Raw genomic sequence first — 18,641 nt, forward strand, 5'->3', positions numbered from 1 at the left:
TCTGGTCCTCGGCTGGTTGGCTGGCGCCATTAGGGAACCTGCGGAAGATTCCTCTACCGGATTGGGGCTGTCCGCAGCCCTAGTGTTAGGGCCGCGGCGTGTGGGCGGGCGGCGTGTGTGGGAGCGCGTTCCTGCGCGCCAGTTCCTCAGTTCCCTGAGGTACTCGGGGCACTGCTTATGGTTTGCTGGGTGGTCCCCCCAGCAGTTGCAGCAGGTGGCCGGCTGGTCCCTGGGCCGTGAGCACTCGCTCGAGTGGTGGTCCAGTGCGCACTTGACGCACCGGACTGCCCGGTGGCACCCGTGCGAGGAGTGCCTGAAGCCCTGGCACCGGTGGCACTGCGGTGGGCCGGGTTTGCCTCTCCAAGGCTCAACCCGGACCTTGGTGTTGATGTCTGCCAGGTCGGTGAGGTCCAGGAATCCTGGATTATCCCGTTCCGTCCCGGCGAGCTGCACGAAGAACAGGCTGCCTCCGCGTCCTCGACCTGTAGATATAAGTTTCGCGTGAGAAACATTGTATCCTTTGACGGCGCAAGCGTCTTTGACCTCTTGCACCGTCGTCGACGAGGGGAGGCCGCGGATAGCGGCCTTCATTGGGAGAGAGGCCTTGTCTGGATGCTCGACAAATTCGAGCTTGTGCTGCTTGCGCTGCTCCTTCAGGTACTTGGTGACCCTGATGTATTCTACCCCGGACCTGGGGTAGAATCGGACGCCGTTTGGGGCCGCGGCCTCGGTTGTGGCCGGGAACCCTAGGCGCTTGTTGATGATGGCCAGGTGCTGGCGCCAGTCTGGGAAGTCCTCGACCAGGATCTGGGGCGGCTTGTGGCTGGCTGGCTGCTTCTTGGGACCTGTGGGCAGAGAGGTGGAGGGATTAGGTGCGGTTCTTGTTGCGGCCGCGTACGTGTCAGTGCTTGCTACCTGTGTAGGTAGCAACACCTTGCGTGGCGGCGGCTGGTGGGCGCCTCCGGCGGCTGGTGTGGATGGCACGGCTGTGTCCATCGGCTGCTGCTGCTGCGAGTCCTGTGGGCAGACGACGGGTTGATTAAGACCGCGCGACACAGGAGTGATGCGGTTACATTCCCGCTTCTCCTCCTGTGCCGGTGGGCTGTCCTCATCCCGCCGTCTCTTCTGTTGGCGCGCCCCAGAGTGCGCCAACAGGGTTGAGAGTAGGGCCGCCTCGAGCGGCCCGAGGACGCAACTGTCTAGCGACCCCCGAGCTACTCTGTCGAGTTTCCCGAAAATCGCTATCCAGGCGCCCTCGGTTATCTCGAGGCCGGCCTGTGGCCGGCAAGGCGACTGGCGGCGGCGTTGCGGTGAGTTGGCCGGCGTGACAAGACGAGACTTGTCAGCCGGCTGCGGCGTGACAGGTCGAGACTTGTCGGCCGGCTGGGGCGGCAGCGGGCTCTTGGCACGTGGTGAATGCCTAACACGTGGTGATAAATCAAGCGGCGATAAATCGCCACGTGATAAATCACCACGTGCTTGGTCCCCGTAGTCGGCTGACCGCTCCGGCCCTCCGGTCACGGGTGACTCAGAGTTTCGCTGGTCCTCAGCGTCTGAGCCCTCATTGGAATCCTCCACGGAGCTTACAACGTCAAGGAACTCTTCCGAGCCGCGGCTTGACATTGTTGACCCCGTGAAACTTCCAAACGCGGGCAGACGCTTTGGACCATCGTTGTCTGGTTCGCCCGTGAATCCGGCGAGCAGGAGCAGGTCAACGTCCGGGAGCTCCACCACATGCACCGGAGCCGGCGCTGCCGCTGTGTCCTCCTCCTGAACGGCCTCCGTCGTCTTGGTAGGCGTCCTGTTGATGACCATGGCGAAGGCGTGGGTGTGCGGCGTCGGCGTAGGTTGACCTGGAAAACGACAGATGTGAGTACAAGCTGGTATGGCTAGCGCCGGATGTGTCCGGGCTTTCGCCCCGTTTGCGGCTTGGGTTGTCACCGTAAGGTATCCGCCAAACAAACGGCCACTGCTAACGCTTGGGCTTGGGTTGTCACCGTTAGGTATCCGCCAGCAAACGATCACTGCGAAAGTGGTCTTTTCGACACTGGGGCACACTAACAACAATACTTAGCCTGCACAAACACTGGCGTTAACACACGTCAACTAGTGAGTTGGTTAGGGTGCGTAGGTCTCGAGAGCTAGCTCAAGCGCGTGCGGTCCCGTCAACGTCACAGTTGCGACTATGTCTCAATCATGTAACGGCTCCGGCTTATATAGTAAAACACAAGGCCGTTTGGTACCTTTTTCAACTAGTGGGTGTATCATGCAGAGTCAGTAATGTATGTTTTTGCCAATCTCATTAATAATTAACACGTATGAAAAGAACATGGATCCTAGACTTATAACTAGATACATACATTCCACGCAATTCATTAACATAATATACGAACACAAGTAAAACATGATATACGCACAAAAGTACAAATAGTAAAACTTAAAATACTAAAAGATTAAAACTGAAACATAACAAGACTCCTAGCTATTCACGACAAAACTAGTAGAGCGAGTGTTCTGATTGGTCTCGCAGCTTGAGTTCTAACTACGAAGCGAGCATCGCCGAGCGAGTACCGCTGAGCTAGTTTTATCTTATTGCGGCGACAAACTAGTAGAGCGAGTGTTCTCGCCGGCAGTGTGAACAGCCAGCGATGAACTATTAATATATGTGTCTCTTTTACTAACACAGGATCCTAATCTTTTGTTCGTTTCTTGGGCGAGAATATCACCGATAGTTAATCGCTTACTCGCTCTTGGTGGGACAAGTGCCTTAAAAACAACCCATCGGATTGCCAGTACACCTCGACGACGGATTGGACCCGCGTGTACGAGTATAGTGTGATCTGCACATTTTGCGACCTGCACATTTTACGATTTGCACATTGTGCGACCTACTCATTTTACGATTTGCACATTGTGCGACCTACTCGTTTTACGATTTGCACATTGTGCGACCTGCACATTTTACGATTTGCACATTGTGCGACCTACTCGTTTTACGATTTGCACATTTTGCGACCTGCTCGTTTTACGATCTGCACCTTCTGCGATTTGCATTAGTGCACATTTTGCGACTTGCACATTCAGCTATGCATCCAACCATTAGAGGAATCAGGAATAAATTTTTCAAATATTACAATTACTAGTAATTGGAATCAATGTCGATTCCTCATTACAGGAATGCATTACTTGATTCCTTTCAGATTAAATTTCGTACTACTACTATCAAAAGTACATTTCGATAGTAGATATAGATGCTGTTAAGTTACTAGGATGCATCTATACCTTATTTGAAACAGGTGTGCAGATTTCGAAAAAGATGACAATGACCTATAAAACGATATGCATAACGAATTAAATGACATACAGCATGGCCGCCATTTTGGATTCCAAAATGGTCATCATTTTCGAAATCTGCGCCCCCTGAAACCTAAATCGACATCAATGACGAATTTTATAACATTATGCGTGGCCCCCATCTTGGATTCCAAAATGGTCATCCTTTTCGAAATCTGCGCCCCCTAAAACCTGTAAAACGACATCCATGACGACTTTTATGACATACTGCATGGCCGCCATTTTGGATTCCAAAATGGTCGTCATTTTCGAAATCTGCGCCCCTAAAACCTACAAAACGACATCCATGACGACTTTTATGACATAGTGCATGGCCGCCAACTTGGAATTCGAAATGGTCATCATTTTCGAAATCTGTGCCTCCCAAAACCTATAAGCCGACATCCAAGACGACTTTTATGACATTATGCGTGGCCGCCATTTTGGATTCCAAAATGTTCATCATTTTCGAAATCGGGGACCCCTAAAACCTATAAGTCGACATCCATGATGACTTTATGACATAGTGCAAGGCCGCCATCTTGGATTCCAAAATAGTCATCGTTTTCGAAATCTGCGCCCCCTAAAACCTATAAAACGACATTCATGACGACTTTTATGACATACTGCATGGCCGCCATCTTGGAATCCAAAATAGTCATCAATTTCGAAATCTGCGTCCCCTAAAATCTATAAAACGACGTCCATGACGACTTTTATGACATTATGCGTGGCCGCCATCTTGGATACCAAAATGGTCGTCATTTTCGAAATCTGCGCCCCCTAAAACCTATAAAAAGACATCCATGACGACTTTAATGACATACTGCATGGCCGCCATTTTGGATTCCAAAATGGTCATCAATTTCGAAATCTGCGTCCCCTAAAACCTATAAAACGACGTCCATGACGACTTTTATGACATTATGCGTGGCCGCCATCTTGGACACCAAAATGGTGGTCATTTTTGAAATCTGCGCCCCCTAAAACCTATAAAACGACATCCATGACGACTTTAATGACATACTGCATGGCCGCCATTTTGGATTCCAAAATGGTCATCATTTTCGAAATCAGGGCCCCCTAAAACCTATAAAACGACATCCATGTCGACTTTTATGACATAGTGCATGGCCGCCATCATAGATTCCAATTTTTTCATCATTTAAAAAAAAAATCTTTATATAATAAATAATATTTCATACAATCGCGATACAATAGAGAGCTCTTCAGTCGAGCACCGTGTTCAGGCAACGAAGCTTGCTGAGTTGCCCAAGTAGGCACGAGACTGAAAAGCTTGACTACATCACTATTTTATTGTATACAATACTTTTTCTACAAGTTAACAAAAATAATACTTATAAGTCTTTAAACTAGTAAAATCATACAAACAAACCAAACCAAAAGTATACAGCTAAGATAAGAGTATATAGCCGCGATACCTTCATACTGGTACGCGCCCCGGCCGCCGCGCCCCGTGCCCCACGGCGGGTTGGTCAACGACACCTTCTCGTAACTCATGAGGCCCTGGTACTTGCTCCGCGCTAAATTCAATTTTTAAACAGTTTTTTTCTCGATTTTAGCCACCGTAGCTTATGGAGACTAACAAGTAACGCTAAGCGGGTTTCGTAGTCTATGGATGTTTATATATTAAGGGTGTCACATGCGCGGGTCTGAATTATGGAGCAATTGTTCCTACAATACAACCTAAAATAATAAATGTGTAAACCGAGCACTTTCATTTGATACCAAACTCGACCATACTTTCTTGCAATTAAAATGACCAGAATAGCAAGACCCCTCACAAATAGTTTTTTAGCATTTTCAGCTCTTCTAGCTCAATAACCTCTTGTTCGAGCCAGCTCAAAATTTAATGACTAAAATATAATGGCCTCAACTATACGTTCACCCAATTTCATTTAAATTAGAACATTTTTACTTAAGTTATCGAGTATCAAACTATCCTCTGATAGTTCAGTTTAAAAACATCGAAATGCCGGGACGTGCCCCTAGCCAGCCGTGTGTTCAAAGTCGAATGTAAGAACTTCACTTCGCTTCGCTCGCTCGTTCGAAGAACTTCACTTCGCTTCGCTCGCTCGTTCGATTACATTTGGGGCCATGGGGGCCAAGTGCGCGTCGACTGTAAAAAGACTTTCGTCGGCGCGCCTAGAGGCTTCTGGTGACGAGGGCTGGCCACTATTTCGACCAGCGTATTAGTATCGGGGAAATACGGCCAGCCTTTTGGGCACCTTGCCTTGACGGCGATCTGGGCCAATTTTTTTATCTGTAGGTTTTTAAGTTTTATTAGTTATTAGGTATGTTTGTTTATTTCTTTCTTTGTTTTTATCAATAAAACCTTTTCATTACAATATTATTAAAATGAATGAATGAATGAATGAATGAATGAATGATAAACCTGTTGTCATACATTTTACTGCGTAGACGCTGCGTCTACGTCTACGATTTATGAGCCCTGTGGTTATTTTTTTTTGATTAATCTCACTTTACAGTGCACCGGGCTAAAATGCGAAGTATTGGTAAATTTTGACAAGTTATTACTGATTATGATCTGTTGACATTGTTGTATTGATTAATAAAACAACTCATTGAGTTTTTTATAGATACTTAGGTAATATTCGAAGAAAAAGGTGTACCAATAGTAGATTGTACAACAATAAGGGCATAAAGTGGGCCATCTTCACCCGAGGCAATTTTTTGGTCTGAGCGAAGCGAAGACCAAAATAGTAGACGAGGGTAAAAATGGACATTTATGCCCTTGTTGTACACTCTGCTTTTCACTTCGATTGCGAGGAAAATAAATTATATTTTTCACGGCAATTTACACCACGAAATTGTCGTAAAGCGAAAGAACATAATACATTACCAATGCCCGCCAACTAACTTTTTAATTTTCAACATGTGATCAGAGTTTCAGACGCTTGGTTTTCTGCCAAGTCAAACATTTCGGAGCATTTTTGAACGATAATCGACTTCTATTTTATGTGATTTATTAAATTTAATGACAGAAAATACGGATTTCTAATAAATTGTAGCAAAAATAAAATAATATAACAAGTTTTGTCATCTACACAATTTTATTACTCAGTAAAATTGTGCAATGTGTTTAACTGTTTGGCCGTTGAGACCGATTACCTTAGTCTTAGAAGAAAATTTTACTTTTATGCTCTAGAGTATAAAATGCGATTTTATGTCGTCTACGCACGACATAAAGGTGCACTTTTTGAGCATGAGAAGTGAAAAATGTTTTTCACTTCTCATGCATGCATCAATAAAATTGTGTAGATGACAAAACTTGTTATATTATTTTATTTTTGCTACAATTTATTAGAAATCCGTATTTTCTGTCGATTATCGTTCAAAAATGCTCCGAAATGTTTGACTTGGCAGAAAACCAAGCGTGTCTGAAACTCTGACACATGTTGAAAATTAAAAAAAAAGAATTAAAAAGTTAGTTGGCGAGAATTGGTTATGTATTATGTTCTTTCGCTTTACGACAGTTTCGTGGTGTAAATTGCTGTGAAAAATATAATTATTTTCCTCGCAATCGAAGTGAAAAGCAGAGTGTACAACAAGGGCATAAATGTCCATTTTTACCCTCGTCTACTATTTTGGTCTGAGCGAAGCAAAAAATTGCCTCGGGTAAAAATGGGTCACTTTATGCCCTTGTTGTACAATCTACTATTATACCCTTTTTGTCCTTACCATTCCGTTACCGTAGGTATGAACCTAAACGGCGAATGAAAAATGGTTATGAAATAAAAATTCTTGGGATCGAAGGAGCTCGTGATTCTGAGTAGAAATGTACGTTTCCAATATACAAAGTAGTGTCGAGTACAGTTGGATATAAAATGGTCTGGATACTCTGGATGACTGAAATAAAAGTACTGTCGGTGATTAACGCTTGTGTCACATGTTTAACAAAAAGCTTATTTCTTTCAGTGTTACGGGAGAGACTGTAATTCTGTGGTACGTTCTTTGTCGTTTACCGTACAAATATTAATCCTTAAAAGTATGCCGTCTCATCCTGCTCTCCCCTGGAGTTAAAATTGCCAGTTACATGTAGGTACCTAGTGGAGCTGAAAACATGTTTTTAATTTGTCATGATCTAAAGTAGATCATTGTTTGTCTGTTAAGCGGGTTAAAAGTGATACGTCGCGGCCCTAGGGTTAAAAAGTAGCGTACCTACTCCTCTGTAGACTGTCAGCCGTATTCCAACAATGAGATACGTCAAATACTAGATATTGAAACGATATGGATCGGATATGTCAGTGTCAAACAAGTGTCAAAATTGACGTTTCTTCAAACAAAAACGCCACTTTTGACACTTGTTTGACACTGACATATCCAATCCATATCGTTTCAATACCTAGTAATTTGACGTATCTCATTGTTGGAATACGGCTGTGTAACCCTGTACCTTGACCACCTTACTACTCGTAGATGTCGGAAACAAACGGAATAACTTTTTTTTTTACAAACGGGAAAACAATTTTTATTTATTTATTTGAAAACATAATATACAGCATTACAGTCGAAACCAAATCACTGTACACGTCAGATTATATAATACGTAATGTATTTACGTAATTTAGGAAAATCAGATCACAATTAACTTTCGTCCATCATCTCACAGTACCGCAGACACACCTGACAGTTCTGACACACAACCATCCATCGACTTTCAAACATATCACATTCTGGTACCCATGACAGAAGCGAGTTCAACGGCCTAGAGCTTATTATTTTACTATCCCGCCTGGAAAAATTGGAATTTGTTCTAATTTTATTTAATTTACCGTTCTCGTACGTTTTCTTGTGCATAGTAGGTTCTGGAATCTTGGTGGGCTACATCGTGCATCAGTAGCATAAACTTCACATTTACGACTCGCGCCACAAATCTGACCACTGACGGCACTTGTGCTGCCCCCTATACATAGTTCATGCACGGGACCTATAGACCCACCTGTTATTTTATGCTGCACAATGTTTACGCAGATGTAGGTACAAACATAATCAACACACAAAACCAAGCGAGCTAAGTCACGGGCAACAACTAGCACCAAATCACCAATAATATTTTTAATGTTGGTTTTCTTTTTTAGTGCAATGCCGAAGAAAAAACTGAATGCGTGCGTGTGGTAACCAACAACACTGTCAATACTAGGAGTATTATATTTAACAACGATGAAATACATATTCATGTGTAAACGAATTGTTTTGTTTTATCAATCATACAACAGCAGCACTACATCTGATCATTTGTACCTTTTCACTATTTAGGAAGCTAGTAGGAAATTATTGGATATCATAGTTTTAAATTAAGTTCTAAGACAAGTAGAAGTGCTTACTTGCCATGTTTCTAGAATACTTTATAGTTTCAGTACGAGTACTTAGGTAAGTACAAGAATCTGAATTATTTTATTATTTTCTCTATTTATTTTTCTTCTTAAGTTAGGTTGTTTATATCATGAATATAAAAGTAAAATACAAAAGCACATAAAAAACAATAAAAAATACATATAAACCCATTATAAAAATTCACAGATTTCGTGCCTCACACGACTATCGAGCACATTGGAAATGAATCTACGGAATTCGAAAAAATATTGTCGCTGAGCGACGAGAAAGTCTGGATAAGGAAAAAGTTACAAAATAAACTACAACGTTGAATGATAATTATTTTATTCTTAGACTAATACAAGTATCCTGGACATAACGCATGTGAACAAAACAAATTGCAAAATTTCCGCACGCGTATCCCTCCCTCTCCCTCTCCCTCTCCCTCTCCCTCTCCCTCTCCCTCTCCCTCTCCCTCTCCCTCTCCTCTCCCTCTCCCTCTCCTCTCCCTCTCCCTCTCCCTCTCCCTCTCCCTCTCCTCTCTACCTCTCCCTCTCCCTCTCCCTCTCCCTCTCCTCTCCCTCTCCCTCTCCCTCTCCCTCTCACCTCTCCCTCTCCTCTCCCTCTCCTCTCCCTCTCCCTCTCCCTCTCCCTCTCCCTCTCCCTCTCCTCTCCTCTCCTCTCCCTCTCCCTCTCCCTCTCCCTCTCCCTCTCCCTCTCCCTCTCCCTCTCCCTCTCCCTCTCCCTCTCCCTCTCCTCTCCCTCTCCCTCTCCCTCTCCTCTCCCTCTCCCTCTCCCTCTCCCCTCTCCCTCTCCCTCTCCCTCTCCCTCTCCCTCTCCTCTCCCTCTCCCTCTCCCTCTCCCTCTCCCTCACCCTCTCCCTCTCCCTCTCCTCTCCCTCTCTCCCTCTCCCTCTCCCTCTCCCTCTCCCTCTCCCTCTCCCTCTCCCTCTCCCTCTCCCTCTCCCTCTCCCTCTCCCTCTCCTCTCCCTCTCCCTCTCCCTCCTCTCCCTCTCCCTCTCCTCTCCCTCTCCCTCTCCCTCTCCCTCTCCCTCTCCCTCTCCCTCTCCCCTCTCCCTCTCCCTCTCCCTCTCCCTCTCCCTCTTCCCTCTCCCTCTCCCTCTCCCTCTCCCTCTCCCTCTCCCTCTCCCTCTCCCTCTCCCTCTCCCTCTCCCTCTCCCTCTCCCTCTCCCTCTCCCTCTCCCTCTCCCTCTCCCTCTCCCTCCCTCCCTCTCCTCTCCCTCTCCTCTCCCTCTCCCTCTCCCTCCCTCTCCCTCTCCCTCTCCCTCTCCCTCTCCCTCTCCCTCTCCCTCTCCCTCTCCCTCTCCCTCTCCCTCTCCCTCTCCCTCTCCCTCTCCTCTCCCTCTCCCTCTCCCTCTCCTCTCCCTCTCCCTCTCTCCCCTCTCCCTCTCCCTCTCCCTCTCCTCTCCCTCTCCCTCACCTCTCCCTCTCCCTCTCCCTCTCCCCTCCCTCTCCCTCTCCCTCTCCCTCTCCCTCTCCCTCTCCCTCTCCCTCTCCCTCTCCCTCTCCCTCTCCCTCTCCCTCTCCCTCTCCCTCTCCCTCTCCCTCTCCCTCTCCCTCTCCTCTCCCTCTCCCTCTCCCTCTCCCGCTCCCTCCCTCCCTCTCCCTCTCCCTCTCCCTCTCCCTCTCCCTCTCCCTCTCCCTCTCCCTCTCCCTCTCCCTCTCCCTCTCCCTCTCCCTCTCCTCTCCCTCTCCCTCTCCCTCTCCCTCTCCCTCTCCCTCTCCCTCTCCCTCTCCCTCTCCCTCCTCCCTCTCCCTCTCCCTCTCCCTCTCCCTCTCCCTCTCCCTCTCCCTCTCCCTCTCCCACTCTCCTCTCCCTCTCCCTCTCCCTCTCTCCCTCTCCCTCTCCCTCTCCCTCTCCCTCCCTCTCCCTCTCCCTCTCCCTCTCCCTCTCCCTCTCCCTCTCCCTCTATTTCCACCACCACAAGAATGCATAGATTGTCGAATAGTGCGTTATCTACGCCCGTCTCAAACAGGATAGATAGAGTTAGACCAAGAAAAATCTGCAGCGATTTTGAAAGCCCACGCAGTGCAAGTGTTATTCTGCCGTCATAATCCCGATAATTCACAACAAACACCGATAACGAACTCTGCGAAACATGAAGTCATAAATGTCCTGTGAAAAATGTCGTTCTGACTTTTTGACTATTTTAAGGTTAGGCTACAGGGCAAACCCTTAACCCGATCGTCTCTGTTTTAGGCTCAAATTGTAGCTGACTAAATTGTCCAGAGCCGTTTTTCTCAAATTTTTGATATCATTCTTCGTTTCCAAATTATCGAGCACCAAAATCAAAAATACGGAAAAAATTGAATTTTATTTTCACTATTTCGACCATAACTTTTTTTGTTTTTGACTTTCTCGAATAATTATTTTTGCACCTTACAGCTCTCGTGATTATACGTCTTTTGAACCTATTTTTTAATATCATATCTTCACAACTTTCCGAGATATAAGGGGATCGCACTTTTTCGTGAAATCGGACCGTATACTGGAGCGAACGAAAAGACATTTCCAATGTCAAAAACCTAACTTAGGGTGCCGCCGGCAGCGGGGCAGGGCCCAAGCTTTTTAAGGCCGCAGAGTGAGGAATCGACGTACTATACGCGCCGTGTCCAAAATTACCGCCTTCTGCATCTGGCCCTTGATCCAACCACCCAGCGAGAGTCTCTCTAGGTGTTGGTCGAGACTCTTTGCTATGAGACCGTTCGCTGACACGACTATCGGAACAATGATCGTCGAGTCAACATCCCACATGGCGGTAATCTCATGAGCTAAGTCTAGTACTTGCTGGACTTGTCCTTCTCGGCCTTCACGGGATTCTCATCATGGGGGATGGTGACGTCGGCGAGCACGGCCCGGCGCTGCGATCGGTCTATCAGCACGATGTCAGGCTTATTGGCAACAATAGTCCTGTCAGTGATGATAGACCGATCCCAATAGAGCGTGGCACGACCATTTTCGAGAACTGGGGCAGGTGAGTACTTGTAGTACGGCACTTCACGGTCCACAAGGCCGTATAGAAGAGCAAGCTGCTGGTGAATAATTCTGGCTACGAGATTATGTCTGTGCAAGTACTCGCCGTTAGCAAGATGAGAACAACCGGAGATAATATGCCTGAGTGACTCTCCGGGACGGCGGCATGCCCGACAAATGTCGACCGTACCGTCCTTCAGGATATATCTCCGGTAGTTATTCGTCATGATAACTTCGTCCGCAATTGCACAGGCAAAACCCTCGGTTTCTCCGAAGAGGTCCCCGAATCGTAGCCAGTTCACCGACGCAGGTAGGTCTACATCGGGCCCCATGAGGTCCTTGTAGAACCGCCCGTGTAGCTGCTTATCCTTCCATACCGCCTCGCGGTCCTCGGTGCTTAGTACTACAGGTTTACGCCAGTTCTCGTTCGCCAAGGAGAGCGGCGTGAGGCCCCTGTCAGCTGCCACCACATCACGATGCATCCCTGAGGTATTTGAGAGTGTAAAGGAAACACAGCAGTACAGTCGACGGTCCGTTTATTACTGATTGATACAAAGGGGTGCGCGGGGAGCGACACCGCGCCCGCGCCGGTTTGCATGCATATACTACATTTCTCCCACACTAATCTTGAAACCTATTAACAAAGAAATAATTAATATTAAAACTAACAATTAGATAGGTAAACATTTCCTTATTCCTAAACTTTATAGTTAACATCTTTTCTTGGACGCAACAGACGTCTTGACGAACATTCTGTGAGAGCGGTCGACTCAGCGGTCTCTTGCACAGCTGCGTCGACCGCGCTCGGCAGCCGCACCGGCGTCCCCGGCGCGGAGCCGCTTGGGGAGGCCGGCGGGGAGCCGCCGTCACCGTCACAATCTGCCCACATTTCCTCCTCCGAGCGTGTCTCCCGCGTCACCTCGGAGGCTGACTCACCAGACCCCGCATTATCCCTATTAATAAGAGACCCTTCGGGTGTACTTGAACAATTAATTGAGGGTTCAGACCCTAGCGAGCTGTGAAGTGAAGGCGATTGGGTAGGTGTAACCAGGTCCTCTAAATCGCTTATAGTAGCAATACTATCATTAGTGCCTTTACACTTTAACAATTGGTCCATATGGCGTACACAATAAGAATTATATTTATACATAAATATTTTAAACATTTTATTGCCAACCCTTTCCTTTAGGACACCTAACTGCCAACTTTCTTTTCGAGCACTGTACCACCGAACCCAAACTTTGTCCCCGAGGTCAAAACAACGACGATGTTCCGGCGCAGGTGTTTGCTCGTGCGCGTTATTATTATTAGCAGGAGGAGGTAAAATTAAATCAAGGCGCGACCTCAAATTTCTTCCAAACATTAATTTGGCGGGGGTGGTTCCTGTAGTACAGTGCGCGGTATTTCTGTAAGTAAACAAATACTCATACAAAGCGTCATTCAATTTTTGTTGAGACATATTCTCATTCAAAATACATTTAATCATACGTTTGCAGTTTTTTACGGTATTTTCGGCCTGGCCATTACTATTTGGGTGGTATACAGGAGAGTTCATGTACTTAATTCCATTGTTAGAACAATAAAGTCTAAACTCGGCGCAATTTATTTTGACATCATTGTCTGAAACTAATACGTTCGGTATACCGAAATACGAAAATAAATATGTCAACTTAGAAATAAGTGCTTGCGTAGTGGTACCATTATTCATATGCAAACAGTCTAGCCACTTGCTATACGCATCGACCACGACCAGATATACCCGTTGCCCCACCGTCATGTAATCAAAATGAACGCGGTTCCAAACTCCAGGCGGCCGTGGCCAGCTCGCTGGCGCCTCGCGCGGCGGCTTGGCGCGTAATGAAATGCAGGTGGCGCACGCGCCGGTGCAGCGTTCGATGTCCGCGTCAATCCCTGGCCACCACATTCGACTTCGAGCATTACACTTCATTTTAACGATACCTAGATGCGTACTATGGAGTTCATTCAACAAGCGCTCCCTAAGTATCATTGGAATGACGACCCTATGCCCCCGTAACAAGATCCCACCTTCCAATTGTAGGTCCGATTTGCATTGGAAATAAGGTCTAATTTGATCGCAGACTACTTTACGCGGCCATCCATTTTGCATGTACTTTATAACCGTCTTTAATACGGTATCGTTTCCTGTGGCTTGGATTATTTCGGCGTACGTTACCGCCGGTGATATTGCATTCATAAAATGCAGGGAGTTAAAAGTATCAAACTGGTTATCGCTATCACAATAAGTCTCTGATAATGGAGCGCGGGAAAAATAATCTGCAACTAAATTATTTTCACTTGTGATATATTGAACAACGTAATTGTACGCGGACAAAATAATGGCATATCTTTGTAATCTTAAGGCGGTTGTAATGGAAATACCAGTTTTATTGTTAAATATCGATACGAGCGGTCGATGATCTGTTTTTAGGATGAAAGGCTCACTACGACCGTACAGATATTGATGAAACTTTTTCACCGCAAAGATAATAGCCGTAGCTTCTTTCTCTATTTGGCTGTAATTGCGTTCACTACTTGTTAGTGACCTTGAAGCGAATGCTAGCGGCCGCTCCATACCCTCAGCATCGCGAGTCGATAGTACTGCGCCAAGACCGGCGGGGCCAGCATCAGCAGCTAGAACCAGCTGCGCGTCGGGGTCGAAGTGCGCGAGCGCGCGCTCCGAGGCCAGCTCGCGCTGCACCTGTCGCACAGCGCGGCGCTGCCGCTCGTCCCACTCCCACTCAGCTCCCGAGCGCAGTAATTCATGCAGCGGACTTAACACACTAGACGCGTTTGGAATGAAATTCCTGTAATAGTTAACCATGCCTAAAAAACGTTTAACTTCCGTTACATTTTTAGGTTCCGGTGCATTAATTACCGCTTTTACCTTTTGCGCGCTGGATTGAAGCCCCTTTTTACTTATTGTGTAACCTAAATAAGTAACACTATTTTTGAAAAACTCACATTTTTCCTTCTGCAGACGGAGACCGGCTTTGTCAAGCCTACTCAGTACTTCCCGTAACCTGCTAAGGTGGACAACTTTGTTGGGACCTGTAACACATATGTCGTCCAGCCAGCAACTCACTCCATCTATGCCGGCAAGCAACGTCTCCATGGCTTTTTGAAAAATAGCCGGGGCATTCGCTAAGCCATATACGAGACGGGTATACTTAAATAACCCCTTCGGGGTGTTTATTGTAGTGAGCTCCTGGGACGCATCGCTTAAAACAAATTGATTGTATGCGTTCTTCAAATCTATTTTACTATAGTGCTCGCCACCGCCCAGCTTTGCGAATACTTCCTCTATACGAGGGAGCGGATACTTATCAATCACTAAGTCCTTATTCAGAGTAACCGAAAAATCCCCCGCGATTCTTACTTTACCGTTCTCTTTCAGCACTGGTACAATTGGAGTAGCGTATTGGGAATGGTTGACGGGTACCAAAATACCTAACCCTACCAACCTATCTAGTTCAGCTTCTACTTTTCCTTTAAGGGCAAAAGGTATAGGTCGTGGCTTAAAAAATTTAGGGCTAGCTTTATTATTTAATGTAAAGTGACTTTAAACTTATTAAATGCACCTAGCTCGTCACGCCACAGGTTAGGGTATTGTTCTAACAAAAGGTCAAAATCCTTATCTTCACTTATTTTATTTATCCTCGCAGTGAAATATATGTCAAAGGCGGCCATAAAATCGCGGCCCAATAGACCGGGTCCTCCGTCTTTTACAACGAAAATGCTGATGCACTTGGTGCTATTGTTAAAAGTAGCATCAATATCAAAAACTCCTAAAGGTGCGATTTTATGACCGTTATAAAAGCACATACGGACATTACAAGGCAATAATTTGTATTTATGAAACTTATCATAATACAAGGTGTCTGATATGACGCAGGTACCCGAACCGGAATCTAGTTCCATAGTGACAAGATTATCCCCTAACTGTACTTCAATTTCAATAGGTTTTATTGAAACGTACCTTAGTCTATAGTTTTGGCACTCCACGCAGCACGACGCATCATCCGAAGTATCACTATTTTGCTGCACTATATTATTAATTCGCGACAACTTGCCCTTACACACTTTTTTCAAATGGCCAACTAAACCGCACTTTTGACACTTGTAACCCTTATATTTGCACTGGTCCGCATCATGATTTTTCATGCCGCACACGGTGCACTTGCGAACCTCTCGCCCGCGGTCGGTGGCGGGTTTCGTCCCGCTCACCCGGTACACCGGTTCCTCCTTCACGAGCGCCGCCCCTGTTGACTCCGTGGCCGTCGCCCGGGCATGGCGCGCACTCGCCGCCTGCTGTGCCACCTCTAAGGCTTTCGCAAATGAAAGCGAAGTAGCGTCCTGCTCGAATAAACGATCACGTTCGCGGCCTACGTTCATGCCTAGCACAAAACGATTCACTAGAAGCATGTCCAATGCAGTGCCGAACTCGCAGTGCACGGCGAGTCCGCGAACTCGCGCCGCCCATCCCTCGACGCTTTCTCCCGTTGTCCTTCTCGCCTCGAAAAACTTCTCCCTGTCGGCGAAGGTACACCTTTTCGGCGAGAAATGCTTGTTTAGCACTTCGACTAAAGCGTCAAACGCAACCTCCTCTATTTTCTTAGGATGCACGAGATCTGTAGCCAGACGGTAGGTATCATCTGACAGATGAGTGAGTAATAACGGTGCCTTCTTGGCATCTACAACTGAATTTAAAAGAATATACTGCTGCAGCCTTCCATGAAATATCCTCCACTCTTGAGAATTATGGTCAAAAACTGTAAGACTTCCGATACAAGTAGTCGTCATAATTAACGGTTATTTTTTTTTCCACGCGCGGGTAGATTCGTCGCCAATGAGGTATTTGAGAGTGTAAAGGAAACACAGCAGTACAGTCGACGGTCCGTTTATTACTGATTGATACAAAGGGGTGCGCGGGGAGCGACACCGCGCCCGCGCCGGTTTGCATGCATATACTACAATCCCACACTCGTTGTTGAGGAAATAATTCCTGAGATTGTACACCTCACGGTTGTGGAGATTTTTGGCGTTTAGAAAGCCGCGACCTCCACATTTCCGTGGGATGTACAATCTCATAACAGACGAGCGTGGGTGCAGCATACGGTGTGTGGTGAGCAGCTGTCGGACCCTCCGATCCAGGGCATCCAGCTCGGTCTGAGTCCACCTTAGTATGCCAAAGGAGTATGTGAGTAGAGGCATTACCCAGGCGTTGAAGGCGCGCACTTTGTTGCCTCCTGACAAAAGACTGTTAAGTACTTTTGTGAGGCGACTGAAAAAACGCTCTAATACCTTCTTCCTCAATACCCAACGACTGTGACATACCAAGGTATTTATAGGTTTCTGATTCAGAGATGGATCTGAGAGACATTGTCTCAGAAAGTTGTAAATTTGTTGAATTTACAACTTTCCCCCGCTGTACATGCATAACCGCACATTTATCGACACCAAACTCCATGTTGATGGCATTACTAAAGACTTCGGTGGTTTTCAGTAGCTCCAGCAAGTCTTGGCTATTTGGTGCAAATAATTTGAGGTCATCCATGTACAGAAGGTGAGAAATGACTTCACCCCCTCTCCGAAGCCGGCAACCTAGTTCTAAATCCTTCAGCAAGGTACTGAGAGGATTCAGAGCTAGGCAGAACCACAGGGGACTCAGACTACCACCCTGAAATATTCCTCGCTCAATCCTTATAAAATCCTGCGGGCCAGAGCGTTCATCCCCGCCTCCTGGTTGACGAAGGACTGTGGTCCATTGCCTCATACACGCGCTTAGAAAGGCTCTTAAAGCTGTATCAACTTTATACAGTTCAAAGACCCTCTCCAGCCATGAGTGAGGCACCGAATCATAGGCCTTCTTGTAGTCAATCCAGGCTGCTGAGAGGGCCCCCCTGTTCCGCCGGATTTGTTGGCAGATGGTCATGTCTATGAGGAGGAGCTCTTTAGTACCACGGGACCCAACCCTACATCCATTTTGAGCAGAGGCCAAAATATTGTTTGCGACAATGTGCGCGTTGATTTTTGCTCTCAAAATGGATGTAAGGAGCTTGTAGAGTGTAGGCAAGCATGTGATGGGTCTGTAGTTCTTCGCTTTCGTGATACTACCGGACTTATAGAGCAGGAAGGTGACACCAGTTGTTAAGGAAGGTGGGAGAGAACCAAGCTCGAGGGCTTGTTGAAATTGTGCTGCCAAGCAGGAGTGCGAGCATCGGAACCATTTTAGCCAGAAGTTGTGCAATCTATCCGGCCCAGGACTTTTCCAGTTCTGGGCCGTGTGGATGGCACAACTTACGTCATCGGGGCTGATGGTGACTGCCCCCATAGGTTCGATGGACTCGCACTCACGCTCAATAACACTCATCCAACTCCCCTCGGTGTGTCCGACAGGCACTGACCAGATGCTACGCCAGAAGTCATTCATGACAGTAGCATCCGGTGGCTGCGAGTCGGACGCACGAAGGTTGGTTTCCTCCCACTTTCGGTACATCTTCCTTTGGTCACTCTGGAAAAGGCGATTCTGCTGGAATCGGTCCACACGCTTTCTGTAGCGGCGAATACGGTTTGCCCATGCATAGACTTTCTGCTTTAGAAAGTCGATGCGCTCCGTAACGTTGGCCATGTAGTCGCGAATGCCTGGTTTACAAAGCGCATTACTCGGGGGCGATTGTTGCCCCCCCTGAAGCAGATCAGCTTTGCGATAAGAGTCCTAAAAGAGCTGATACGTCGCTCTATCCGTATTTGCCATGCGGGGGCACCTTCGGCGGTCCTAGGTGCACGTTCAGAGTCCGGAAACTTGACTCGTGCAACACGGCACGCCGCGATGGCTCCACAATACATGATCGCGTGCGTATCATCTAAACCTTTACTAGTCCGCAGGTATGGCTCTAGTAAAGCGTTTAGGGCTCCCATTAGCGCTAGATTGTGTC

General features: G+C 47.0%; 2 protein-coding genes across 2 annotated transcripts in view; one reads left to right on the top strand and one right to left on the bottom strand.

Annotated features, from left to right (window-relative positions):
- Positions 1–8,561, top strand: part of LOC134794936 (multiple epidermal growth factor-like domains protein 10) — a 48,177-nt gene extending 39,616 nt beyond the window's left edge. The window contains exons 21-23 of the mRNA XM_063766802.1: positions 5,844–5,870; positions 7,294–7,320; positions 8,457–8,561. Of these exons, the coding sequence (XP_063622872.1) occupies positions 5,844–5,870; positions 7,294–7,320; positions 8,457–8,561 (159 nt within the window). The remainder of the gene's footprint in view (positions 1–5,843; positions 5,871–7,293; positions 7,321–8,456) is intronic.
- Positions 8,562–12,174: 3,613 nt separating this feature from the next.
- Positions 12,175–16,686, bottom strand: LOC134794915 (uncharacterized). The gene is made up of 2 exons (XM_063766768.1): positions 15,683–16,686; positions 12,175–12,319 (listed from the first exon to the last, which is right to left on the bottom strand). Exons 1-2 carry the CDS (start codon positions 16,504–16,506, stop codon positions 12,307–12,309), a joined length of 837 nt encoding a protein of 278 aa, XP_063622838.1. The 5' UTR covers positions 16,507–16,686; the 3' UTR covers positions 12,175–12,306.
- Between the last annotated feature and the right edge of the window lie 1,955 nt (positions 16,687–18,641).

The sequence above is a fragment of the Cydia splendana genome, chromosome 11 (assembly GCF_910591565.1).
Source record: "Cydia splendana chromosome 11, ilCydSple1.2, whole genome shotgun sequence".
NCBI lineage: Eukaryota > Metazoa > Arthropoda > Insecta > Lepidoptera > Tortricidae > Cydia > Cydia splendana.

Coding starts and splice junctions, on each gene's coding strand:
- LOC134794915 (XM_063766768.1), bottom strand. CDS start 16,506: ATGACGACTACTTGTATCGGAAGTCTTACAGTTTTTGACCATAATTCT.